At 54.8% G+C, this 26,913-nt stretch overlaps 5 protein-coding genes across 5 annotated transcripts; 3 read left to right on the top strand and 2 right to left on the bottom strand.

Annotated features, from left to right (window-relative positions):
• Positions 1–554: 554 nt before the first annotated feature.
• On the top strand, positions 555–1,735 carry VOLCADRAFT_45159 (uncharacterized protein; the record flags this gene model as incomplete). The annotated part of the gene is made up of 3 exons (XM_002952972.1): positions 555–709; positions 865–1,006; positions 1,499–1,735. Coding segments are annotated over 3 exons (534 nt in total), but the record flags the coding sequence as incomplete, so codon positions are not given.
• Positions 1,736–4,321: 2,586 nt separating this feature from the next.
• Positions 4,322–7,508, bottom strand: nuo3 (NADH:ubiquinone oxidoreductase ND3 subunit). Its single transcript, XM_002952880.1, has 7 exons — positions 7,261–7,508; positions 7,117–7,154; positions 6,936–7,022; positions 6,732–6,857; positions 6,198–6,300; positions 5,355–5,512; positions 4,322–4,840 (listed from the first exon to the last, which is right to left on the bottom strand). The coding sequence occupies exons 1-7, from the start codon at positions 7,361–7,363 to the stop codon at positions 4,640–4,642; spliced, it is 816 nt and encodes a 271-aa protein (XP_002952926.1). The 5' UTR covers positions 7,364–7,508; the 3' UTR covers positions 4,322–4,639.
• A 2,782-nt stretch (positions 7,509–10,290) lies between these two features.
• Positions 10,291–12,627, top strand: VOLCADRAFT_82029 (uncharacterized protein). The gene is made up of 4 exons (XM_002952971.1): positions 10,291–10,495; positions 10,850–10,945; positions 11,284–11,793; positions 12,049–12,627. The coding sequence occupies exons 1-4, from the start codon at positions 10,304–10,306 to the stop codon at positions 12,346–12,348; spliced, it is 1,098 nt and encodes a 365-aa protein (XP_002953017.1). The 5' UTR covers positions 10,291–10,303; the 3' UTR covers positions 12,349–12,627.
• A 2,265-nt stretch (positions 12,628–14,892) lies between these two features.
• Positions 14,893–18,107, bottom strand: VOLCADRAFT_93666 (uncharacterized protein; the record flags this gene model as incomplete). The annotated part of the gene is made up of 8 exons (XM_002952879.1): positions 14,893–14,989; positions 15,307–15,413; positions 15,806–15,925; positions 16,352–16,511; positions 17,058–17,239; positions 17,293–17,465; positions 17,527–17,892; positions 18,089–18,107. The coding sequence occupies 8 exons, from the start codon at positions 18,105–18,107 to the stop codon at positions 14,893–14,895; spliced, it is 1,224 nt and encodes a 407-aa protein (XP_002952925.1).
• A 979-nt stretch (positions 18,108–19,086) lies between these two features.
• Positions 19,087–25,927, top strand: VOLCADRAFT_105735 (uncharacterized protein; the record flags this gene model as incomplete). Its single annotated transcript, XM_002952970.1, has 12 exons — positions 19,087–19,469; positions 19,712–19,889; positions 19,999–20,115; positions 20,551–20,760; positions 21,062–21,178; positions 21,319–21,467; positions 22,652–22,925; positions 23,216–23,363; positions 23,601–23,773; positions 23,898–24,051; positions 25,060–25,088; positions 25,901–25,927. Exons 1-12 carry the CDS (start codon positions 19,285–19,287, stop codon positions 25,925–25,927), a joined length of 1,761 nt encoding a protein of 586 aa, XP_002953016.1. The 5' UTR covers positions 19,087–19,284.
• Positions 25,928–26,913: the final 986 nt, after the last annotated feature.

The raw sequence follows: 26,913 nt of genomic DNA, 5'->3' as shown, positions 1-26,913 counted from the left end.
TGCAGGCGCGTGTGATGGGAACGAGGAGCGTTGGGGCCGTTGGTGTCTGTCTGTCTGTCTGTCTGTCAGTCTGTCGGTCTGTCTGTCCGTCTGGTACCGTCGGCACAACGGATTACATTTCCGGGGGCGTTCGACGGGGGGGACACAACCGACATCCTCTCCCTCCCCCCTCCCCCAACACACACATGCACACGCGCACCCACACGCACTCACGGCTTCGTAGCCGCGATCCGCGCCCCAGGTGTTAAAATATACAAACAGGCATACATACGTTTTTCGAAACACGCAGCCGATGCTATCCTTCATCTTTGACCTTTCCCGACGGTTCCTGCCCCGACCCCAGCTCAACCGGCCCAGTATACACATTCCCTTCCCGCTCCACCCAAGGGACGCTACCTCCATCCTCTCCCACGTCGCTCTCCTCCCCTTCCCTCTTCTCTCTTCCCCGCATCACCTCCATCCGCCTGGCCCCCCTCGTCCTCCTCCTCCTCCCTCGCTGCTTCCCTCCCCTCCCCCCCCCCTTTTCCTCGCAGGTTTCCTCCATCCGCGGCATGTTGGTTGTTTGCGGCCCCAGCGGTGTGGGCAAGGGCACCCTCATCGGCCGCCTCATGGCCGAGCACGGAGACAAGTTCGGGTTCAGTGTCAGCCACACCACACGCGGACCCAGGCCCGGGGAGCAGGACGGAGTGCACTACCACTTCACGAACAGGTGGGGGGGGCAGGTGGCGGATGAGGGGCAGGAGGAGGGGAGAGAGGCTGAAATGGAGAGAAAGAGAGGGCTGCGAACTGCTTTCTGTCTGTGTGTGTGTGTCTACCCCTCTCTCATACACACGCGTACACACGTACACACATATACGCTCACAGGGAGTCTATGCAGCGGGAAGTGGAGTCGGGGATGTTCCTAGAGTACGCCGACGTGCACGGCAACATGTACGGCACCAGCTTGGGGGCAGTGGCGGCGGTTGGCCAGTCGGGCCGGATCGCGGTTCTCGACATTGACGTACAGGTGAGTGCCTCTGTTGACGACTGACGAGGGTGGGGGGTTGGGCCCTTGACTTGGACTGGATTGATCATAACGGACCATTGCCTGTGAAGTGGGAACTTAGGAAGGATCGATGTTGGAGGCTACGGAGGTAGAGGGAGGGGGAGGCCATGGAGGTAGAGGGAGGGGGAGGCCATGGAGGGTTGGGATGGCTTGGCGCGCAGATGGGAAAGGAGGGAGAGGCCGGGGAGGTACGGATGACTACATGACTACATGACCGCTAGGGAATAGGGACTAAGGAAATGAGTCGTGCGGTAATGGGTCCTCACGATAACGTGAGACGAGACCCTCTTCCTCCGCCGTTGCCCTCGTCCACATCCCCATCCTCAACTCAACCTCACGTCCGCTTTTACGTTGGCCACCTGTCCTTCTTTTGGCGCATCTCCTCCTCGTTCCTCCGTCCACATCTCGTCTTCTGTCCTGTCGTTGTTGTCCCCAACCTCCCTCCCCCCTTAGGGCGCCACGAAGATCAAGTCCTCCCGCGCCGCCTCCAAGGCCCGCTACGTGTTCGTGGACCCGCCCTCCCTGGAGGTGCTGGAGGCCCGCTTGCGGGGTCGCGGCACCGAGACGGAGGACAAGGTGCGGCTCAGGCTGGCCAACGCGACCGCGGAGATTGACAGATCGCGGGAGCCGGGCTTCTTTGACGCGCGGCTCGTGAACGACGACCTGGAGGCCGCCTACCACCGCTTCAAGACCACCATCGAGAAGCTCCTGCCGGGGACGTTCAGCGCAGAGGAAATCAAGCCGCCGCCGCCCCCGGCCGCCCCACCGGCGCCATCGCCACCGCCGCCCCCGGCCGCCCCACCGGCGCCATCGCCGCCGCCGGCCCGCGTTCGCACGCCAACGCCGCCATCACAGCCGCAGCCAACTGCCGCGGCGGCGCGTGGCGGACCGGCGAGTACCGCTGCCGTTGGCGCAACGGCGGCGGCGGCGGGGCTTCCTGTACGGCAGTACATGGACGCTACGGTTGTCCCGGTGTTGCGTGAGGGCCTGCGTGCACTTAACGAGGCCCGACCTGACGACCCGTTGAAGTTCTTGGCGGACTTCCTCTTGGACGCGAGGAGCGCCAATGGCGGCCGTCATTCGCGGACGGTTGGCGGCGGCGGCAACGGTAAAACGGTATACTGAGTGACGGATCACCACTGACCACTGACGTACCGGTCTGCGGACCATTCCCCCTCGGATCTAGATCTGGATTCAAGTTTTGGATCCGCCAGTGACCCTCAGACCCGTAGAGATCCGATATGTGAATACCGGACGACGTGCAGCTGTGCCTTCGTGCGGGTCTCGGCCGCCAGCCGTTAGCGACAGATTTACCGATTAAGGCGTGGTTCTGCCGGAACCAACTCCCTGGTTTTTTTTAATCCCGGTTCCTGTCCCCCATTGATTCAGTGGCTCGCCGCGACCCAATGACCCGGACACGGCGTGCCTCGCACATGACCCTATCACGAACCCATGCAAATGTACCCCTTAGAGCCCTGACCTGACCTCACGTGATGTGACCTCCTGTGGCCAAACCCGGATATCCAATACCACAAGCCCATGGATCAAATATTGATGCAGGGGACTTTGCGTGGGTTATGTCGGCATAGCCTTAGGGTTATATATGTCGACGTGCGACCATTGACGATTGGAATGAGCACCCAAAATAGGTTGCCGTAAGGCTGTACGGCGCCGTGACCCGTGGGCCGGCTCTGGTTCTTCTCACCGCATGTGGTTGTTGTCGGCACCATGATGACCAGTCGGTCATCCCGCAAAATCCATCAGGAGCCGTCCGGGCGGGACATGTTTACCTTGCGTCGAGCTCCCGTATGCGTTTTTCGATATTTGCCGCCTTTATCAAAGCACAGATACCCACACACACACACATACACACGTATACACACACGTACACACACACGCACACACACACGCACACACACACATACACACACACGCACATACACAGCGGACATCTGCGACCAAGTAGCTTCTGGGGTAACCTGGCTTTTAGGTATTAGTTGGACGGGTGATGACGTCAGCACATTAGGATCTCCTTTAATCATTTTCCTTTGTTACCGCTACAGCCACATACACGCCATGCTGCTTGTACGGGTTCGTACAGATCTTGTACCTTTATGGTGAGGTGTAGAATTATTGCGCCTTTCAGGATGTTGTAAGCAACGCTTGGGGCGGTAGACTTTTTTGGGGCCTGCAAGCAATTGAGCTGTATTGGCATCGTCGCGGGTTTTCATCATTCCTGACGGTGGGCCCCCTAAATTACTGAGGGTGTCTGTCTTTGTGTGTGTTTCCGCACCTCGCTGGTGTCGCTTTCTGGGTGCGTTTGTACTTCCCGGCCGAAGTGGGACGTGACGGTTTCGGGTAACGGTATACGTAACTGTTAACGTACATAGTAGAAACTTAAACGATTAGGCCTGGTGCAACATTGTGGTGTTGAGACGACTGGAGGCTGATGATTGGGCGCTGCAGTAGCGCATGTCGGGTGCGCTAATTTGTTTGCGTTAGCTAATGGACTAGGATCCGAGCCCCATGCTTGAGATGGCTTAGTTACATGCTCGTTGGGGCAGATGACGACCGGTTGGGCCGCGCGTGTCTTTCTGAATGCTGCATCCAATAGTCCCGGAATACTAAGCATGCGTCGAACACTGGCGCGCACCTCGCAAATCTGAGCCATGATTTTTTTAGAAATGAGCCATATGCGTTGCGAAAAAGGGGGCCAACAGCGAAAAGAGAAAGAGAGAGGGGGAGGGGGAGGGAAGGGCTTCCCTGTCAGTGTCTTGGGAAGTGCGTTGGTGGGGTCTTATATAACCGGTGCACGTGTCTTGGGACATCATTTCCTTTAGTCTGTTGTCGAATCGGTGACTGTGATGTGGACATGTAAGCATACGCACGCGCATGTCAGTTGTGCACACATCCAGGGGGATGTAGGGGGGCAACGGGGTGACCATTTTGCATGGGCACGCAGCGCGGCATAGTGTGTGCTACGGTCGGTGCGGAGCAGCGGTCTTTCTAACAACAGGCCGCCAGCGACCTCAGCGATCACCTGGAGAGACCATGGATTTGCATTTGCGAAATGTTTTGTCGTGTGTTACAGCTTGAGGTGTGTGACTAACCAAGGGTGTAACGGTAATGGTATAATTGTAATTCCATATGTGCTGTGGGCGATGGAAGGGGATTGCGGAGGGTGCAGAATGGCGTTGGGTGTGGTACATAAATTCAGGACGGCCCCGGGGACATAAGTGATTAAGCTATCTAATATAAATACTATTTCTAATGTATGTCTTCATAGATTCTGTTACATTGTTAAGCCGTTTCGTCCATTTATGCTTGAGCATTACCTACGCGCTCAGCACAAATCGACCTTGCTGTTGGCATCCAACCGCCAACATCCTAGCACTCAGCAGGACGCCTCACTACATCATGCCAACCGCTCCTATGGTCTTATGGTAAATTCCACAACAAGATGCAGTCCGCTGCCGCCAACACCACACTTCACGCACGCGCAGACCCAACCCGAATCCACTCCCTTGTCCAACCCTGGCCCTAGCTCCGAAACCACAGGCCCCCGGAACCTCGGCAACGGACAGCACGTTCCTTTCACTCCCGCCACTCCAGCGCGCCCATGCCCCACTCATACGCGAATCCAGCGACTAGAATGGCAAGGAAAAGGTTCATGGTCCAGTACATGGGTAGACTGGCATGGGACATGGCGTACGGGAAGAGGTAGGCAATCTCAATGTCGAACAGCAGGTACATGATGGACACCAGGTAGAAGGACACGCTGAACGTCTGGCGAGCCTGCGAATGGAGCATCATCAGCATCAGCATCAGCAGCTGTGTTAAAATGAGGTCGAGGTCGAATGACCCAGAGGACCGAATTCAGAACAGAGGATTTTCCTAGCAAGCGTATTCAGACAAGGTCAGACAAGGTCAAGCTCATCAAGTGAACAGGGGTTCTTCGCGGTGATGGAGGAGGGGGAATATCACGCAGGATTTTCAGGTAAAATCACACGGAAGTTCCTGTCATATATCTCTATATATTTTCCATCGCTTCGCCCTTCAGTTGTGTATATCAGAACCACCACAAGGTTTGGAGTCCACCACAAAAGTCCCTCAGGTTGGCGATATACCCATCCACAAATAACAATTCGCTGTACAACACGATTCACCCACCCACTCACAGACATACACATCCATGCATACTTCCTCAACACTCAACTTTCTCGCGCGCCATCCTCAGCACTTCCTGTCCGCGCTAACTTCACCAAAACATTTCTTTTCTCCTCCTTTACCAACTGAAGCCAATCCGTACCTCCCCAAACGCATCAAAGCCGCACTCGTAGGCGCTCGACTTGTCCAGGTCCACCCTCGAGGGCGCCACCACCAGGGGCACCACGATGAACACGGTGGCAATGACGGTAGAGATGGCGGTGGCGATGACATAGGGGTAGAAGCTGCCCGAGTCCAGGCCTACAGCGTTGAACAGCATGGGCAACAGCAAACAAAAACAGAGACCAATGAGACCAATGACCATCGCCACTTCTCGTCTCTTCTTATTATCAGCCCAGCTCCTTCGGTGCCACGCCAGGATAAGAAATCCCGCACCGCCATCGAGACACCACCACAGCGCCCCTGTCCAGCAATCTCCCCCTTTATCCCCACCCTCCAGGCTTGCAAGCTCCCAGACTTCTTTCCAATTTGGATCATCGTTGCACCCGTACACAGACATTCTACACACTCACTTCCAGTCCCAGTTCCTGCCTGTGTTTAAATGATTTTTCGAGCCGCGATGAGGGAAATGCCGATGGCGGTAGACGATTAACTTTACCGATGCGAGTTCGTTTTCCAGCGACGTGTTCGACTTTTCCAATGAAACTGTAGGCATAGCTTGAATCATCCAACTAGATGTTCTTGAAGAGTCTGCATCTGTGTGTGTGTATGCCCCAAAACACTCGCCGCAAACACACACACACAACACTACCACAAACCCCGTAGAAATCGAGACACGCGGGCTTACCTACATGCAGCCAGTCACTCACGTATCCCTCGCTCATCGCCCAACAGCCATTCACACGTCCTCATCTTATTACTCCCTTCCTGCATGTACACATTCACCTACTCCCTCCCTCACTGCCGCCATTGGAAAACTACTTACCGGTGAACTGGAAGGTGCGATTTGCCTCTGCCGCGATCACGTGGTCCCCCTCCACGAAGTAACGCTGGGCGGGTGACCAGGCGTTGTAGGCGCGATGTTGGGCCTGCATTGCGAAATACGTGTACGAGCATTTTGAGTCGAGTTTGGTCACCACGGGGCCCGGCCAGGATAGGAAATGATATGGCTTGGGGTTTCAAGACCCCTTGATGAGCCGCACGAGCGCGGCATTGGCATTGTTTACAGCTTAAGTGGGGCAATGGTGGCTATGCTGACAACCGTTCCCCTGCCCATCTGCTGTGTTACACGTGTATGTAACAGATAAGGGGAGTCAAGATGCAAGCAGAGGGGGAATTTCTTGGTCAGGGGTTAAGAAAAATTGTAGGTTCCTGGATGTGTGTATTTGATAGCGCTGCGCATTCCGGGACAGGCTGCAAACGGCAAGTCTAATACACGCGGTAGCTAGAATATTTCTTTACAAGGCGATATGTAAAAGCTTACGATTCGGAACACGCTTGGCAAATCTGTCCAACTCACCAGTGGAAACCGTGGCAGGCCTGCCATGCGGGCCATACCCGGGAGGCGGCTGGTGCGTACCGCACGCGTGGGAAGGAAAGGCGCTGCGGAGATGCCAGGCTGCGCGAGACACGGCTGCTGGGGAGCCTGCAAAGCAGGAAGGAAAAACATGTACGAAGATGTTCGGCTGGTAACGGGTGCTCCACCCTTAGATAGGTTACCAACCTTAAATAGGGCTTGAGCCGCAAACCCAAGACCAAGCGGAGCATTGTTGACCTTCTCCCTCACGTACTGCTGCTGCTGGAGGGGACCCTGTTAACAAGCCAAAAGCAAGGGTCTCGTTTCAGCGACCAAAGCGCCCAAAGACGTACCTAATACATACATAGATAATGATTATAGATAATACCTGTTGCTGTACTTCCGTTGACTGATCATCGCGGCCTGCTGAACAGAACGAGGCCCATTGCCGGTATCCATCAAGCGAAAATTGTGCGTAATCCTCTACTCATAAAAAACACCCATAGTATTGCAAGAGAATCTTATATCTTACCGGTAACTAGACAGGTCTGCAGCTCACGAGAAAGCTGAGCACTGAGGCACGGCAAGAGACGACTTGCCCCAAGCGTGACGCCTGACGCGCTGCGCAGAGCCATATCGGATGATAAAAATGCAAGGCAGATGCCCTAAAAGTAGTATACTCGGTCTTGCGCCTAGGACAGAGGCCCTTGCTTTGTTCAGGGCGGCTGACAGGGCGTGTCCGACCGCCAAAAATATTCACTTTGCGAACTACACAAGTTCCACTTCCAGCTAGGATGAATGCACTCGTGCTTTGATGCTCGTGAGCTTAATTGTACGACACATACGGGACGACCAGCGTAACATGACATGAATCTAACTCCTAGAGATGTCATCCATAAAATGGAGCTTTGCTACTAGACGGTGGGAATGGAAACGGCTGAAACTCATGGCTTGAGCAAGTCATAGGATAGCAGGACCCTGCACAGCAACACCCTGCAGAGGGGGCCGCGCCCACAGTCCAGAGCTAGCGCAGACGTGCTGAGCTCGTGTTACCGTGGCTACGAGACTGTGTGTGTGACCGGCCGGTGGGAACCGTCACGAGGGTTTTAAGCAGCGCGACGAGTGTTACCCCTGTCTACTTCGTGCCTAACATCCTCAGGCGCTTTTCAAGCAGCTGTGATATGCATGGAATGGGCACGCTTGTGTGGATGCCTGAGTAAAAAACTACGACGTTGCGAATGTCCGTTCTTGTCGAAAAGTCGACAGAGTTGGGATCGAAACGCAACCGATAACCGACCTTTCCCGTCATCCCTTCGACTACACGTGCGTTGCATGTAAGCCGTGTTAAACACGTTGGCTGGCTACAGGGGCGCTGAATGGCTTCAGCCCTGGGTTTGCAGGTGAACGCTGGCAGCAGCTGAAACCCGCAGCACAAACAGGATGACATTGGGCGAAGTCCAGTGAAACCCGTCTGCGAAACAACAGCGCTTTCATAAAGACTGATTTTGAGCGAAAAAAAGAGAAAACGCAAACCCTAGTGAAGTAAACAGACAGTACGTGCACACGGCCACATCCAGGCTAGCGTGGCCAAGTTGAGGTCTACTTGAAGACCAGAAACATGAGACCATGCAAAGGGATCTACGACCATAATACGTGACACTTGGAGTTGTGAGGACTGAAGGAATGTGGACACGGGGAAGCGCTTTGCAGTCCGTTCAAAGGCCTTGGCGGATCCCTTGAGCCAGGGTAACAGAAAAATGCGATTTGTTACAGTGGACCCCGAAATGGTCGGGTGCATCAGCACAACACTGCGGAACAGGAGGATGCTACAGTGAGACAAGTCAAGGACGACAGTGAAACGCTGACTCAGACCCTGCCGCCTTAAGGCACTGTAATGCCCCAACCCCAGCCTTCCTTTTGACGGAAAGATTTTGGGGTATTCCGTACCGCGAGCTCTGTAAGCATGTGGCAGAAAGAGTAGGCGAAAGTGTGCTAGGGAGCTCGTTATGCTCGGCAAAGTGCGTAATCTTAGAGTCTTGCTTTATTTCGGTTTTCCGTTTTGCTTTCTGTTCGATCCCTATCCTCGGCCCGTTTACCTGCCTTATGGTTGTTCGTGGGTTGTAAACCTGCCTTCCCACCCACATCTGTGCTCGCATGCCAGAACGTTCGGATTATCAACACGGGTGGCGTCTCGGAGGGTACCCGCGACCCTAAGGGTATCTACATCCGCTCCGGCATTGTCGCCTTTGGCAATGGCGCCAAGGCCCCTGACATCGCCACTTTTCACTTAAGTGCCGAGGGCATCTCGGGTAGCGGACACCACTACCACCACCGTTGCCACAAGCAGCTGATCGCAATGGGTCTCCATGAGGCTCTGCAGAACGAGCTGGTACTTCCAGAATGCATTACCCCGAGGGCAATTTGCGGTTGGGTATTCCGCCCCCCACCATTTATATGTGGGAGGTTGTGTGCCTTGCGGCCATTAGTTCGCTCAATCTCGGTCGCCGTTTGATGTGCAGGAAGGGTCTTCAGGGCAATATGTCCCTGCCTACATCCGCCCTCAACCGCAGTGGCTACGTGGTCATCTCCGACTTCTGGGGCCGATTAACTGCTTTTGCGACCCGGGACAGCCCGCCAAAACTATGGAGGCAGGTGCCGGACAACCGACCAACACCCATTGTCAGTCGACGATTCGAACAAGGTCGTCTGCCTTTACCGGACAACAATTGATAGGTCTGAGGGTTTACTTCTGAGTCTGATCTTCTATGTCTGAGCGTACTAGCTGATGATTTGTGTCCAGTGAAGTTAGCACAGGCTTGGCCGAGTTATTTATGAATAAGGCCCACAGCGTTGTGCGGAAGACGTTCCAAGGAGGGTTGTACTCAACCCGGTCGGGGTCCACTGTAACAATCGCATTCTGCTTAAACACGTTTTTATGCATGTTGGCAAGGAAAAGCAATCACATGGTTACCTTCAATTCAAACGTACAATATGGGCTGTCTCAGAAGCCTCATAATTGACCTTGTACGGCGAATAGGTTTAGGCCCCCGCAAGCACGAGTTTCACATGCGTACGCAAAATCCTTTGGACAGAAAACGTGTCTGCGCCTTTGCATAGCATCCTTCTGTCGTTGCATAAGCCGCGCGAGCCATCGTAAGCACTCACTTTATGGGTCTTTAACCACCATAGTCGATGATAGCTTTTTGAGCGGAAGTAACTTCGTAGGTTGAGGAACGCTTGAAACATGCAGACTTCCAGTTACCGCTCTGTTGCAGGTGGGCCGGCGGCGCGGTGACATAGCCATATCGACATTTGCGCCCGTTTCTCAGTCCCATCCCACAGCTTAAGTGTTGTTGTGGCTTCCTGACATGGTCGGCGCATGTGCTGCGTGCAGGTGCAAGGCTTGTGCGTACCACCCCCGTATGCCGCCTTGCCGCCGGTGGCAGGGTGAGTGCCTTCCCAGGAGCCTTTCGCCATATTACACACGCGGCGAAGGCCATCCAGGGGGAGTGCCTTCTCGCCGTTCATTTACCTTGCTCCTATGCACGCAGGGAGCGGCGGGCCGCGTGCAATGCATGCTGCAAGAGGCGCGTCCTGCTGGAGTCAACGGCGTTCCCGTAGGCTTACCCAAGGGGGCCGTTCCGAACCGACCCATCCTGGAAGTTCCCGACTGGGAGAACCAATACCGACGCCCCACCGGGCGACATCCACAACCCACACCCGCCTCCTTAAGCCGCCTCCGCCTCTTTTCCGGCACGTCCAACCCGGTAGGCCCGCGGGCTGGGGCCGGGTGCCTTTAGCGCACCCACAAAGGCGGCAGCACCAGCAACGACGCGACCTTTCGCAGGCAGCTCCTGCTGATGATGAATACTGTCTGTCAGCCTTTGCCAGGCATGCTGTCTGCTATGCTATCTCTTTTTTTGTGGAGATGGCCCACAGATATCACCAAGGCGAGCAAATGCATTTGGGATTTGGGTTTCCTTCTTCTATCCAATCTTTCGACTGCCCGGGGAGCGTCAACCCAGTCTGCACACCTGTGCTATGCTATGGGAGCACCGGGGCCTGTCCTGAAACCACTTAACCTCCGGCCGTTGGATGGATGGTCTCCACGCCTCCCGCAGATCCTGGCGAATGAGGTTGCGCACTATTTAGGACTGGAGCTAGGGAAAATCAAGTGCAAACGGTTTGCTGACGGCGAAATCTATGTCCAAATCCAGGTGCGCTGCGGTCCTGTGATTTGTCTGGTTTGCTTTCTCTTGTGGAGTCTTGAGGAGAGAGGTTTTGCTTTCTCTTGTGGAGTCTTGAGGAGAGAGGTGCATGGCGAGGAGAGCCTTGCGTAGTTCTTCCGTGCGTCCTCTGTTTGATCCGCCGCTGTCTCTGCGACCTTCCGGCAGTTGCAACACGGCAAAGGCACATAGACACATGTCATAAACGCATCATACACAAAATAGCACGCGGGACGAAAGAAGCTACACGACAGTATGCACATCACACACGTGTTTTTCCCGCCCACACTTCCCTGTTTGCCTCCTGCTCCACTCCCCTTACCTTGCAGGAGTCCATTCGCGGCTGTGACGTGTTTTTAATTCAGCCCACGTGTCCCCCCGTCAACGACCACCTTATGGAACTGCTCATCATGATTGACGCATGCCGCCGCGCTTCGGCCCGCTCCATCACCGCTGTCGTGCCGTACTACGGCTACGCGCGCGCCGACCGCAAAGTCCAGGGTCGAGAATCTATCGCCGCCAAGCTGACGGCCAATCTAATCACGGAGGCCGGTGCCGATCGAGTCTTGGCCATCGACTTGCACTCGGGACAGTGCGTCGGGTACTTTGATATTCCTGTGGATCATGTTTACGGGGAGACGGTAATTTTGGATTACCTGGCCTCGAAACGAATTGCAACAGGGGACCTTGTAGTGGTGTCGCCGGATGTGGGCGGCGTGGCGCGTGCGCGCGCATTTGCAAAGAAGCTGAACGACGCGCCGCTGGCGATTGTGGACAAGCGGCGCTCGGCGCACAACGTATCGGAGGTCATGAATCTCATTGGTGATGTGCGCGGCAAGGTGCGCGTGTCTGTCTGCGGCTGAGAGAGGTTCTGATCCGGCGGGGTGTGAGCCGGGCTTGGGGGAAAGCCGGGCTAAGCTTGGGGATACATTGGGGCGCCCTGACAGCCAACCCCTTCAGCTTATCAGAGCAGGAGGGGCAATACTCCCCTTTTCCCTGGAAATATTCCTAGCGATAGCAACATTATCCTCCTGCTGTTGCCGTCGTCGCCCGAATCGGGCGCTGTGCTGCCTACCGCTGTGGCGGTACCGCAGGTGGCGGTGCTCGTGGATGATATGATTGACACCGCCGGGACGATTACCAACGCGGCCAAGGTGCTGGCCAAGGAGGGCGCCCGGGAGGTGTACGCCTGCGCCACTCACGCGGTGTTCTCACCACCAGCAGTGGAGCGCCTATCAAGCGGTGTATTCCAAGAGGTCATTGTCGCCAACACTATCCCGGTGCCGCCGGAGAACATTTTCCCGCAGCTGACCATTTTGTCGGTTGCCAACTTGCTCGGAGAGACCATTTGGCGCGTCTACAACGCCGCGTCGGTGCAGGCGCTGCGAGATTGATTAATGAAGGGGGAAAGGAGAAGAAGGAATCGGCCAGAAGCTTAGAGAGCAGCGTTGGCAGCTTGGTGGATGACGAGCGTGTGGAAGAGAAGGCGGTATTAGAAGGAACCGTGGGTCGCTGCAGGTGCCATTGGGAGAGCGCCAGGCGATGTGTTCTTGATGTTAGCGGGGCAGCAGCCGGCGGTTTGCCGACCTCCGGCTTGGCAATGGAATGTGAATTCCGGATTTCAGATTCCTTCGCACTTCCTGCGTCAACGTCGTTGACGACGGCAGGCGCCCAAAATGGGTGAAGGGCACTTTCCGCCCTTCCATACTCTGGACTTTTCTCGTTTGCGGTGAGTGGCATGGACTGCGTGTTATGTTTGGACCCGTGGACGCTCACTGGATGTGAAGAGGTTGCGTTGCGGGCTGTCGGGACATCGGTGAGTCCCAGTTCCTAACCCTTGTCTGCGTGCTGTACACATGTCTTGTGTGCTGTACATGACCGACACGACCGACACGTGTTTTTGCGCACTGTGTGACGCTCTGGCTGGCTGGCTAGCTGGTTTCCTCCAGCCTGAGGGACGCACGTCAGGTCCTGTATGCAACGGAACGGACTGCTGTGTGTCAGATGGCCTGTCCCAATCGGCAGCGGAGCCTAGGCCCTAGGGCCGAAGGCCGAGAGTTGCACGAAGGAAGGAGTTATGATTGCAGGGTGGTTTTGAAGACCTCGGAGCTAGCCAGCTGGATGATAGCGGATTAGTCGAGGGCCGGACTGCAGAGGACCACAGCACCGGAACCATACACATTAGCTGCTGGCAGGTGGAGGGGGGTTCGGAGGGAAGGTGGTGTGGCTGTGCTCAGGCATATCTTCCGGTGCGTACGGACCAAGGGGACCTGCACTTACTGATTTCTTGCGTAGTTGTGAAGGGCCGTGTATGTATCGGGGATGCATGGCTTGGGTAGGGTTTGGGTTTTGGGGGAAACCCCAACTGACAGTTGTTGGGCTTTGGAAGGGGCGTGCGTGCCGCTGAGTAAGGAACACATGCGAGCGTGTGTGGACCCAGAAGGACACCTTTAGGTGCTAGGGAGAGGGGGATAATAGAGTAGTGCTGCCAACCGCCAGGATGGACGTTCTGCACAGTGCGCGCTTTGTTACGCCGGTCCTCATGTCTTTGGCACGGCACGGTATTTTGCGCGTGCAGGCGTCGGTGGCTGTGCCGTGTATTGCCCGTAGAATATTTTTCGCGATGGGAAGTGGCGAAGTTGGTAAGGAAAAAGGAAACAGCCGAATGACGCATGGCGGCACGTGTATTCTTGGGGTAAAGGGCCTTGTACAAATGGTAACTAGTGGCGAAGGCTGAACAGCTCCGGAACCAGGTAAGCTCTTGTGCAGCATTTGTGCGGAATTCTCGAGAGGGGAAGGCAAGCCACGCCACTAGACCACAGGGGGTGATGCCGCGGCCTGCCTAGAGCATCGGCTTTACAAGGGCCACAGCACCGTGCGGTTGGCCGTAGCAAACTTCTTGAGGTGATGCTGTCTGCTTTTTGCAGCGCAGTACGATACGGCGCAGAAAAAAGTGCTTGGTACAAATGACACCCGAACTGCTGGAGTATTTGTCAGGGAGACCTGTTGGATTTATGCTTAGCCTTAGCAATTTAAGTGAGTCATCTTTACCACGAAAAGGATTGCAGCCTTGAAGTGACCTTCCGCTTTGTACTTTCCTTCCGTTGAAACAGTCAACCTTGCATTGATTAGGAAATGAGAAAGTCACGTGTCCACGCTCCGTACGCCTGTGGTACATGTGATGCCTGGGGTGATTGAAGGTTTACGTGCAGAAGGATTGTGCTTTCACTACCCTGCGCGTGCCGCACATACACCAACCTAGCTTTTTCTGCTCGGGCGTCTTTATTTTTAGTGACCCTTTAGCCACTTCGCGACGTTGCAGATATGTGGCCGTTGTTGGGTGTCGAAATCAGGGGAGAAATACTGCTAAACGCATTATTATTGAAGACACGGCCCACGTGGGCTAACTATTGCGGCCGGTCTCCAAGGGCCTCATGTGGGGGGAAGCTATTGCGGATTCCTCCACGCTTACCTTCTTTGACGTTAGCGGAATCTATTATTTTACGAGCTGCATGAATGTTTGCTGCAAATTTACGACCTCTTCATCATGATTTGGACAAATATTGCAACCATTCATCCTTCGCATTGAACTTTCTGTACGACCTTAAACGACGTAACCGTCAAGTCATGCAATGAAATGACAACTTTTGACACGTGATGTCTTGCGTGACACATAAATATCACGTGCAATGTATGTCAGAGAACGTGAGCAAGCATGTTAAGGCCTTTGCCACTAACGGCGACGACGAGCAACCTTCGCGGACGCGCGCCCTACGCTTTTGTGTAGTTCGGCTACAGCCCCCATCAAACCGAGGGCCCTCTTTCACAAAAACGCCGCAAATCTCGCCCGACTCCAGGGTCGTCATACTGTGCATTCTCAGGCCTCCGGATTCCCCAGCCGCGGGGAACTCCGCGAAGGTTAAGAGTCAGAGGTGCAGCTACATCTTGAAGCCGAGACTGAAAGACATCTTCTTGCGGCCCTTCCCCAGAATCAGTTGTTGCTGCCGCTTCAGGTCCTCATCCTCTTTCTTCTTCCTGTCGACAGTAAAAGCACAAAGCAGATTGAGGGCGACACAAACCTTGTACCGGGTTCCTGAGATCATGTGTTTGAATGAACTGAGCCGCAAGGGGGATCTTGTGCGCGTGTTGCCGCTCGGCAGAACCAACCCCAGCCCTCGCCTTGACAGAATACAACAAAGAACCTGGCCTGGTGGTTGAGCCCCTCCCATACACCCCAGCACTTGAGACCACCTACCTCGCACACACCTTCTTCGTCACAAATGAAACCAAGAGTACGCTTTCCCCATTCATCCCCTGCGGGCCCTCCCCGTCAATCGAGTCTTCCTACACACCTCTCCTCTTCCTCCATCTTGGCCTGCTGCTTGCGCTGCAGCTCCAAGAAATGCTGCTCCAGCTGCCGTGCCTCTTCCTCTCTGCGCCGCTTGGCGGCCTCCTCCTCCTGGGGAAGGCCGCGCGAGATTCGGGACAACACCCGCAGGGCGAGGTTAAGGCAACACCACCCTGACGCTGACGCTGAGGCATCCGCAGCAGAATGTGGTACAGGACGTGACGTTGGCGATGCTGGCACGCACACACATGTACGCTAGAAGAAGGGGGATGCCGCAACAAGGAGAACTTATACATGATACCGAGACTCACCACGCCTGCCGCCCCGCCTTAATATCTAAAACCCACCTTCGCAAATCCGGTCTTGAATGCTACAACCAGTCGCGCACAACCCTTTCCAAAGCTAGGGGCCCGCCAACGGGACTGAATGCCGCTCCTTGAACAGGATTACAGTTAGATAACGCGGAAAATCGTGGACCGCCGCGTCTCCTCTAGCGGCCTCACCTCTTTTTTCCGCTCCAATTCCAGCTCTTCCAGCTCCTGCTGCTGCGCACGAATCGCCTCGCGCCGCGCCTCCTCCTCCCGGGCGGCCCGCTCTCGCTCCGCGACCAACTCCCGTTCAACCTACGCATTTTTCAATACGTGCGCGCAACGCAGGATTACGACTTAATTCGGGAAGAAAGAAACAAGCGAAGCGAAGAAAACATAAATTCCAGGTGTGCATGGCAGCGTAAAAAGGAATGTAAGATCTACAAGTTAAAACGTTCACATTTGAGAGAACAAAAAGCGCCCTGACCAAGTCGCTCTTCCGACAGGCGGCATTAAATGGCAATCAAGAAGGTCCGCAGGCGCCGCTGTAACTATGTTTTCTGCACCCCAGCCAAACAGGATCGAGACCCTGTCAGGCTAATAAGCACCCGAACACATGACATCATACAGCAAAAACGCACCCAGACGCACACCAAGAAAAATCGTTAGCAACCTGTTCCGTGAAGGAAACAAAAATATGCAAGCACCCGAAAGGGGCACTCCCTCCTTCATTTCGCTCACCTGTTCCTCTATTGCCCGCCGCTCCCGCTCCAACCGCGTCTGCAGCTCCCGCTGAACAGCCTCGCTGTTGAGTACCGCGGCCACCCGCTCCTCCACATACGCCGCCACCCGCCGCTCCAACTCCTCAGCCACCAGCCGGGACTGAAGCTCGGCACGTTTCCTGGTGTGAGTTCAGACCGGGTGGACAGGGGTTCTCAGATACGGAGGACACATACAAAAGCAGATATGGAATAACTAGGTAGGGAAAAGTAAGGAGGGACATAGTTGAACACAGGATAAAAAGAGGTGGAAAACAAGGTAGGAAGAGGGCAATGCCGTTAGGAGGAACCGGGGCACAGTCGTGGGAATGGGGAGGAAGAGAGCGCTTTCACAACATGAGGAAAAGCAGGCGCTTGGGCATGGGTGAGGAGCCTGGTCAGGCAGGCAGGAAGTGGGTGATGTGGAGTTGAGATAGAGGAGGAGGTCCCGTGAGGACGCGGCGCGTCGGTGCGCGCATCACAGTTGCGAGTGTGACGGCGGCCGGCGTTTTGGAATGGATGCGGCGGCTGGTGAATGCAGCTGTTCAACAGCATTAACATTCGCAGTAACGGAACCGGCTGCGGTGCAGCACAAAGGGACAAAGCGATCTTTTCGGATCCGCTGTAATCCGCTGATCTATCAAAACACACATACATACACACATATATGCATGCAAATTAGTGCTCACCTTTCAAGGGCCTCTGCGGAGAGCAACCCCGCTGCCCCGTCGTCATCTCCCGTTGCGGCTGCTACAGCTGCAGCAGCTGCTGCAGCTGCCGCGCTTCCTCCCTTAACCGCAGGTTCGACAGCTGTTGTCCCAGCCGCAACACCGCCTGGCCTGCCATCATGTGCCGCCGCGCGAGCCGGGCCCTGCGGGCCGTCAGCACCGCCGACGCGGTCGCGGCTCCGGCTCCGAGACCGACCTTTGCCTCGACTGCCGCTGCGGCGCCGGCTGCGACCGCGACTATGGCTGCGGCCTCTGCTGCGGCTCCTGCTGCGGCGGTTCCGGGATCTGGATCTGGAACGGGATCTGGAAGGTGACCTGGATCGGCTGCTGGATGAGGAGCTGGATCGGCTTCGAGATCTGGATGCAGATCTGTCGCGTGATCGGGACCGCGAGCGGCCCCTAGATCTGGATTCAGATTTTCCGCGCCTACCGGATGATCTGGATCGAGATGCCGATCTAGACCAGGACCGTGATCTCCGCCTCGCTCGGCGTTCTCGCTCTTTTTCCCGCTCTCGCTCTCGTTCCCGTTCTCGTTCCCGTTCTCGTTCCCGTTCTCGCTCCCGTTCTCGCTCCCGTTCCTTCTCTCGCTCCCGTTCCTTCTCTCGCTCCCTTTCCCTCTCCCTCTCCCGCTCTCGGTAATCCCGATCCCTGTAGTCGCGCGATCCGCGGTACGACGAGTCCCTATCCCGGTACGAATCACGGTGTACGTCCCGGTCCCTGTCGCGTCGGGGGGGGCTCCTGGATAAGCTGCGCCGGCTTCCGCCGCGCCGGCTATCGTACTTGTCGTACTTGCCGGCTGGAGACCGCGAACGCGAGGGTGAGCGTGAGGGCGACGCGCGCTTGCGGGAATCCTTGTCTTTCTCTTTTCGCTTGTCTTTGTCGGACTTCTTCCTGGTCGGCACGAAGGGAATATTGAGCGAACATCGCCCACCAGTGACGGCTCAAAGGGGGTGACAGCGGAATTCGGCGAATCCGGGTTTATTTCGGCTTACGGTTAGAGCCAAGAGACATGTGAACAAAGTTGCCGTACGGTTCACAAGGACAGGAGCACCGGTATAAATGCATGTGGAAAGGAGCAGCACTCACACAGAGTGGCCATGTACTGCACGGCACCCCTTGCTTTGGTTCGACGTATGTGGTGTGGCATTGCATGCAGGGCAAGGGCCATGGTTGGCTGGCGGGTAACATTGGCGGGTAAGGTGAAGAAGGCTCTCGTGTAAATGTGTTCCTTGTTTAGGGCTATAGGAGGACTCATATCAAGGGGAAAGCCCAGAGCAGCACAGACTGCTGCGTCAGCGGTTCAACGCTAGAGTACATGGTAACATGGAGGCGCACAGAGGCAATTGAATGCAGCAACAAACATGACGATGGACTTGATACTGCGCACCTTTCCCCAAGGCTTACAGTAACCTTGAGCCGCCTCAAGTTGAGCACCACTCTGGGTGCTGGTATGTCATTGCCAAGCGAGGGGCTTCATGAATGCAGGCATGAGTGGACACACATTCTGTGCCATCAACTTTCCCCCGTCCCCTTGCCATATATTGTCAACTTTCCCATAATGGTAGGGCAGCCACAACTTGTGAAAAACCGAAGGCAATAATACCCCGTGATTCGCACCCAGAGTTTACCTAGACGGGCTCCGCGAAAGCGACCGGTCCCTCGGACGCTTGCTGCTGCTTCCCATTATGCAGACACTCAAATCAATTCAGTACCATCATGACTGTGATGCTTCGAAAACACCTTGAGACACTTCTTCGCCGCGGCTGTCTAAAAGATGGCTGGCCAGGGGAATTTCAGGCTTTATGGCTATCTAAAGGACGGGCAATGGCAAATATAGGTGGAGACTTGGGCACAGTTTTCCTTTCCTAGAAGCAGGAACCAGGGCTCGGAGCGGCAGTATAGGGCGCCGTACAATCTGGTTGTCGGCAATGCAGCTCACAAATGCGGTATTCCACGAAATCACTTGTGTTATCTCCTTTCTTTGAGAATATTTGCCTGTAGCTTCTCTCCACTGCAGGCTTTCCCCGAACGCGTTGCTTCTGGAGCTCGTGCTGCATGTCCACTATTGATTAGCTTGTCGATCTGTTCGCAAGCACGCTTGAGCTTTTAAATGTTGCCCACTGGACGGGGGGCCTGAGCCCTTGACTTTGGGTGTCTAGGGGGGCGGCTGCAAGGGTGTAGAGGAAAAATGGCAGCCCAACCATCCGCCCCCGCGTCAGGCTCATGGAGTTTTGATTTGGTTGGTCAGCTGAAGCGGAAGTTTGGCGTTGGAGCTCAGAACTGGGATCGTTTCGCGTCGGCGGCTGACAGCGCGAATGAAAACTTGCGGTTGCCACCAAGCGGTGCGCATGTGACGTTGAAGGATCTTGCACGGTGAGGATGGAGTGCTTTGTTGTCATGGAGGAGAATGGAAGGCCCGTTGGGCCCGCGAATTCAATTCTTGTCCCGCTCTTTGTATTCCTTTTTTGGTGAAGCAGCCAATCCTGCTATTTTCAACATCTCGGCAGCTACTATGCCGTGCACATTTGCGTGACGTTACGTCCTCGGATATCACACATGGACTGTTTTATGGGAAGTTGATTGACTCCCATGCGTACTCGCCCCCTTTCCTGCAGGGACCCGTCCACTATCTCCGTCAACGCGAAGGATGAACCTGCAATACGGTCAGCCATTGAGGATGACAGTGGTTGGGTGGGAACCCCCGACCCAACGAAGTTTGCACCCGGCACCTCCGAGCTTTCCCCTCGCGAGCTGAAGGAGGAAATCGACAAGGGAAATGTAATGCTATGGAAGGTAAGCTTTCATGCAATTCTGTACTGCGCTCCTTCGATTCTACCATCGTATTCACACTTACCCGTTGTCTGGCCGCTACACATTAATGTGCCTGCGCCTCGTGCCACAGGACTTTAAAAAAGCTGTTTCGGAGCTGACCGGCGAAGACCGTGAGGCGCTGCTGGCAGAAGCGCAGAAGCGCATTTTGCAGGAACAGTACTTCTTCACCCTTAAGGATGGCTCCAAGGTGAGCTTCTAAACGAGCTGGACACGTAGACTCGCTATCTTGTGCGGACGGTGCGGTAATATCACCCTATACCGGCACAACGTCCATACCCCATTGCACTCAAAGAAGGTTACCCAAATGCAGACACGCGCTTTCTGACGGGGCCCCACGCCCTTTTGCATGCTAGAGGTAGATTCTATTTGTTGCCCATGATGGAAAATAGCTCCCCAATCTGAAGTGGGTTCCCGTTTGCATTCCACCACGTGCCTTTTGGCGCAAGCTTACCTGCTTCATCGAGCCACTACCGTGCTCGAACAGCTTTTCTGTTGTCGTTTGTCTTTTCCCCATGAGTGGATGGCTGGGACCTCTTTTGAGTCCTCTGCCGCTTAGATGCTCATGCTCGATCTTGCAACTGCCTGCACCCACATGGCAATCCCCTGCCATGTCTGCGCGCAGGTTTCCCTGTGGGACGTCTACGAGTACGTTGAGAACAACCCAGAGCTTCAGGCGATGTACGAGCGGCGTCGCGACTTTCAGGTTGCGAATCCGGATGATCCGGCTGGCCGGCCGCTCCCTGCGCAGGCCGCGTCAGGATTGGAACGCAGCGCTTCGTTGCCTGAGGCGGTACTGGCGCCCGAGGAGGCGAACGAGCTGGAGCTGGACTGGGTGAGTGTGTACTTGTGGGGTTGTCGTGTGTGTGTTTGTTTTTATGGCCAAATCTTTTATAGGTTGGCGCCGCTCGGGAAGTTCACCTCCATTTGCCTCGGTGGATTCATGCGGGAGTTATCACGGGTTGGGGATCTGTGTTTTGCCGCTTTCGCTCTCTGCTTTGTGTTCATGCACCGTCCGTTCGCTCACTTCTTGCAAGCTTGCTCTATCCTTGCCGGCTTGTGCAAATGTGATCAATCAAATACGGTGTTGACTGTATGGATCTGGGTCGGCTTCTTCCTGGACGGCTTTCATTCAGGGTCACATTGGAAGAGGAGCGCTCTGGCGACGGCGACCCACCAGGTGGCTGCGGGGAATGGACGGCGTCAAGGACTGGGACGTAGAGGTTTACGCGCATGAGCCCATGGCCAACCAGGTAATGGCCCGGTAGGGGATTTTCCCTTGTGTGTACCATTTGGTGAAACCTAGGAGCTTAAGGTCCCAGATCGCTGAGCCATGGTATGACGGTAGTATTGATTCAAGGGCCCTCATGATGATATACTTTGTTGTCTTCAGGTGCTGGGGCGGAAGTACGGTGGCCGCGACCCGTACGCTGTGGTTCAAGAGCCGTCGTACGCACATGACGTCGTTCGCTGCGGGCCGTTGCTCGGCATGACGTTCGTGTTGACTGCAGCTCGGGACCTCCCACTTCAAGAGGTTGCAAGGTGGGTTCAGGTGGCGAAATCATTTCTTTGGGTCCTCGAGTTATGTGGCGGAGCGTGAGGCCATGTGCCGCATAGGGGGAGGCTTCCGGAGCACCAGGCATGCATTTCGCTGTCCTGTGCATTCAGCTCTTCTATGCATTCTCCTGTCTGAGGTTTTGTGACTGTGGGCTGATGATGTACTTCACATTTAACTGCAACAATCATAATTAAGCCGCTCAGTAAGAGTGTGCTTTGCTGATTATCTACCACCAAGTCTGAAGCTCACATCATTGCTATATGTTGCACCTACTCCCAGCTCCGTTTGCTTATGATGCTAACACATAACTGCAACAATCACAAGTGATTGTCCAAGTGTCAATCCTTGATGATACATTACCACCAAGTTTGAAGCTAACGGAGATAGGGGGTTTTCTGTACAGACGAAGCGCGGCTAGGCCGGCTACTGTCCACTCCTGTTGCCGCGTCTGTGCACGTTCAGTACCATTTTGCATATGGTGAAAAAGCAATCGACTTTGTTTCTCGAGTCATCGGGATTCCACATGTATCCTTCTGCTTATGATGCCAACACATAACTGCAACAATCACAAGTGGTCGTCCAAGTGTCGACCCTTGATGATACATTACCACCAAGTTTGAAGCTAACGGAGGATGGTTGATTTGTGGCTTGCATAGCTCATTAGTCCGACGCGCATGCTTGCGTAAATGCAGCCTGGTGGCATTATTAGACATTTTATTGATGCCCAGGGATGTTTCAAGAAAGCTGAGTTATGTAGCATTCAAGCATCAGCACCTGTCCATAGAGCAGGGGGTTCATTTACGCCCGTCGGGAATGTGGTGTTTGTCGCGACCCGTCATAGTCTTTCTCATGATATGGATATTGGGGAAGGGGTATTGCTTTGGAGGACAGGCCAACCGCCTATTACACAAGACGTACATCTCTGCCAGACTTGTTCGGCTCCTTGTTCTGATGTTGCTGCATTCGCTTATGATGCCAAAATAAATAACTGCAACAATCATAAAGAGGCCGTCCTTCGCGGCGGCCCTGGATGATGACTTTACATATTTGAAGCGAAGAGTACTCGATTGGCTGGCCAGGCACTCGTTCGACTTTCCTGCTTTCCTGATTTCGCATTTGCTTTACTTCCCGTCGCCCTCCCCTCCTGCAACCATTTCTACTAATGCAGCGCTTGGCGCGACCTCTTGTCGTCTTACCTTCAACGCCAGAGCCCGTTGTCTGTACCACGCCGCTTACGGCCGTACGTGCTGGACACAACCGACTTGAACGGCGCCTCGTGGCCTCGGCGATTCCTGGATTGTTGTCAGCAGCAGGGTATTAAAACTGTGTCGTCCGCTACGAAGGGTGATGAGGCAGGGGACGACGAGCTGGGAGTAACTTGGCGGCAGATGGAGCAAGAGGAACATGGACAGTCGGTCCAGGCGGGCTTGCGGTTACTGCAGGTGCGCCCTGAAATGATTTTTTACTTCTTGTTGTCCTCTCGGTGCCTGGAGTAGGGCAGCGATCCCGATTCCTCGCAAAATGGCGCAAGGATATGTCGTGCCTGACGCTGCTGAATACCTCGATGGGAACGACCTTCCGTGCAATAGATAGATTCCTCCACCACGCACATTCTGGGCCAGTGACTTCTCAGGTTCTGTCGCTGCACGACCTGGGTATGTTTTCATTACGACACGCATTCCAAGCAAAGACGCGTTTCGTCCCCGCCTCTTGATTCGTCATCGTGGTGCAGTCGTTGCCAGAGACTGTGTGCCCTGGCACCGACCCTTCTTCGGGGCCCCTGGCTGGAACCTCTTTGGTCGACGACACGGGACGCAGCTGGCGCAAGGGTGGCTCCTTGTGGCTGACACTCGAGCCGGAGGGCGAAATCATCCTGCAGGGTACGTCGCAAAGCCCTGCCGCCTAAGAGGGCATGTATGTAGACAGCAGCCACATAGGGAGCTGTCAAGGACGCACGTCGGCATCACGTCCTGAGCATGTCGCCTGTGTGACATGCAGACACCCAATGTCGGCCTCTGCCAAATCCCCAAATTCCCTGGCGATTCTTCGCCAAAGCTTTAAAGCTCCTGACGCATCTTTTTCTGTTATTCTATTCGTGTGTTATGTCCTGGCCGCAGCTCAGAGCGCCGGTCTTGTGGGTGAGCAGGAGTCCTACCTGCTCACTCGGCTGGAGCGACAGGAAGCTTTGTCGGGCGCTGTGATGGACGCCTTCCTCGGGCCGCAGCCTGTGGACCCCTTCATGGCGGCCTCGGCCAGGTCCCTGCTGCTGCTACCAGCGAATGGCTTCACGGTGCGTGCAGTCCCAGAGGGCTCTTGTTTTTCTTGAACCCTAAAGTTTCGTCGTCTTGCCTGGAGAAGGAATGTCGCTTTGGAAGGCGCCTTTTGAGCTTTGTTTTAAACGACCATTCGTGCAGGCTGGGAACCGGAACCGAGACCCGAACCACCCGATGTTTTCTGACCCGGTACGACGGCAGCCCAAGGTGCCGGCAGACCCGGGCGCCTTCCGCTTGGTTTCCCCGAGCCAGATGGAGCGGCTCCAGCCTGGACAGTGCGGCACAATCCTTTCAGGTGTGTGAGCGGGGTGGTAAACCCGCTGTTTTAGCGTTCACAAGGGCTTTACCTGGTCCTTGCAAGCTCCCACACGGCCATGGCGGTTTCCGAACCCTTTTCGCCGGGATTTCCGTCAGACCGTGCTGTACATGGCTATGGACAGATGTTGAGGATTGCTAGGGTCTTGCCTTTCACCTTGGTTGTGTCGCATGTAGCTCCTGGCAGTGTATGCGTCGTTGCAAACCTTACTGCACGTGTACGGCAGCCGACGTGTTCCAATGTACTTGCAATAGGTGGGTGAGTCCTGCCTGCATAAGAAACACGAGCAAAGCAAGATTTCCTTCCGCTTGCATTTCTGGCAAAAATTCTGCACGTCTAGGGTCTATTGTGTTCGTTTTCTTGTTCGTCGGGTTGGTTTCGGTGCTTACATCTTATGACGCTATACCCCTCCTGTCTGCTTATGATGCCAACACATAACTGCAACAATCACAAGTGATTGTCCAAGTGTCAATCCTTGATGAAAGATTACCACCAAGTTTGAAGCTAACGGAGAAGGGGGAGCTTCCGTACAGACGAAGCACGGCTAGGCTGGCCACTGTCCACTCCTGTTGCCGTGTTTGTGCACGTTCAGGACCATTTTGCATATGGTGAAAAGCAATTGATTTTGTTTCGGGTCATCGGGATTCCACATGTATCCGTCTGCTTATGATGCCAACACATAACTGCAACAATCACAAGTGGTCGTCCAAGTGTCGACCCTTGATGATACATTACCACCAAGTTTGAAGCTAACGGAGGATGGTTGATTTGTGGCTTGCATACCTCAATAGTCCGACGCGCATGCTTGCGTAAATGCCGCCTGGTGGCATTATTAGGCATTTTATTAATGCCCAGGGATGTTTCAAGCTAACGAAGGCGTGGGATGCGTCTTCTACTGCACTATTGGATAAGTGGCCTGAAATGTGTTGTCCCCATCGTTCCTTCTTTCTCTGCCTGTTTGTCTATGTGCGTATTTTCGATTGCCAGGCATTCGTGAGGTCACGGTCGCTGGCGAGGTGCGGAGTCTGCTCGTCCGTGCATGTGAAGCTGCGGCGAACGCTGCTGAAGCCCCCTCAACATCCGGTGGGTCATCCGAAGTCTCGGTCGCCTCCATGTCATCGGATGAGGACATGAGGGAGCGGCAGCAGCGGGCGCGGGAAGCGGCTGCTCAAGTGCTACGCGAAGGCCTGGCAATGCTACGGCCCGAGGCCCGGAATCTCGTGAAAAGAGTAGTAGCCACTGCGGCGTCTCCGGCTGGGGACGTGTTGTTACCTGAACTGCAAGCATACCATGGGCCGGATGTCCACCTCATGCCGGATCTATTCAGCCTGGCTCGCAGTTTGGATGCAAGCGACGAGGCGCAGGACTGTGTATAACTTGACTATAGGGGCGCAGGGCAGCGCAGGCATAGCGAGTTTGGCGACGTGGTGGGGCGGGGTTGCAGGCGGACAGCGCAGTGATGCGCAGCACGTTGATTTCCTGTTTGCGCCATGTGGTGTAGGATTTTCGTGAGGTATATTACATCGCCATCCATGGCTCTTAATAGTAGTGGCCTGTAGCAGGCACTTTTAGCAATGTAGTGCGTAGTGGTGGCTCTGTGCGTGACAAAGTTTACTTGTTCAAGGCACGTTTTTCTGTTCTCGATAGTGGTCTCTTGCAATGCACGATACGTGGTGAACTTTTGCTGCTTGTGCCCAAATGTAAGCGACAGAGGTTGCTAGTCGTTGATTTCTGTACAACACATTGTGTACGGTCCCTTCTGATGTGTGCAGTAGCGGCAGTTGCACTTCACCTGTTCCCCTCTTGGCCGCAATTTTCCTGCCTTCAGCTTTTTCTTAGTGCAGACTTGCCCTGATACTTGAGTTTGTCAATATCGATAAGACCGCAAAACTTAGAAGCAGTACAGCATTACGAACTCGTGAAAGCCCGAACAGGATAATGATTGGCCGACTCGCTTATAATGTTTGTTGACATCAACTCAAGTCGCCAGATGCCGAAAGGTATTCCAACTCTAGCACCCAGCCACAATTTGAAGGCCGCGTGAGGATGAATTTCAACGGCTCTGGTACTCTAGACACATATCAACACAGACGCATATCGACGGATGAGCAGGAACCTGTACACTGCTACAAAATTAATGATTTATGTAATGTGAATCGCACCACCCGCATATGCATGAGAGGTACACGTAAAATCTCTGGCGAGCTAGCCGCGGCCCCGCCAACCGGAGACATAGAAGCAGGAATGTAAGGGACGCTTCACACTGGAAGGGACGTCGACATCTCCGTGACCACGAACGACACGACGAGGTACACAAGACGGATAACCGCAATCAAGCCCACGCTGCAGCGGCTACACATGCCGCGACATGGATGCTGCTCCTGCGTAGGTCCACTAGGTATACCCGAATACCTATCACATCCTGAGCACAGCGCCACCCTTGTGCGTGCGTTACGTTACGAAAGCGCCCTTGCAGGGAGGCTCTCAACCAACACGTCATTTCCTCTGGTTCATCGAGCAGTTATTATTTGCGACAGGACATCCGGTGGCTGCGGACCGCAGAGCCCTGCACAGTACCGGCAATCCTCAAGCACGTCCGAAAAAACCACTATCTTGTCCACCTTTCACGCCTGCGTCACCGCAGGGCAGGCAGCACGAAAGATAATACCGCAACATACCTATAACACGTATGGTTCCTATGCATTATGAGATTTCTCTATATCCTAATGATAACCTTTCATGATGTTATGCCATATGCCTAGCGCTGCCATGCTAATGCGCAAAAAGTAAATCCCAACCATCGACGAATCATCACGACTCTGCGCCCTGCAAGCCTTTGTG

The sequence above is a fragment of the Volvox carteri genome (assembly GCF_000143455.1).
Source record: "Volvox carteri f. nagariensis unplaced genomic scaffold VOLCAscaffold_33, whole genome shotgun sequence".
Lineage (NCBI taxonomy): Eukaryota > Viridiplantae > Chlorophyta > Chlorophyceae > Chlamydomonadales > Volvocaceae > Volvox > Volvox carteri.
The sequence above is the reverse complement of the archived record's forward strand: the minus strand, read 5'-3'. Positions and strand labels throughout refer to the sequence as shown.

Bases quoted from the DNA above. Each gene is read 5' to 3' on its own strand.
- nuo3 (XM_002952880.1), bottom strand. From the start codon at position 7,363: ATGGCTCTGCGCAGCGCGTCAGGCGTCACGCTTGGGGCAAGTCGTCTC. The intron at 6,301-6,731 runs GTGAGTTGGACA...TTCGCAATGCAG, and splicing joins GCCTGCCACGGTTTCCACTG to GCCCAACATCGCGCCTACAA. The intron at 4,841-5,354 runs GTACGGATTGGC...CTCCATTCGCAG, and splicing joins GCTTTGATGCGTTTGGGGAG to GCTCGCCAGACGTTCAGCGT.
- VOLCADRAFT_82029 (XM_002952971.1), top strand. From the start codon at position 10,304: ATGCTGCAAGAGGCGCGTCCTGCTGGAGTCAACGGCGTTCCCGTAGGC. The intron at 10,496-10,849 runs GTAGGCCCGCGG...CGCCTCCCGCAG, and splicing joins TTTCCGGCACGTCCAACCCG to ATCCTGGCGAATGAGGTTGC. The intron at 10,946-11,283 runs GTGCGCTGCGGT...CTTACCTTGCAG, and splicing joins AAATCTATGTCCAAATCCAG to GAGTCCATTCGCGGCTGTGA.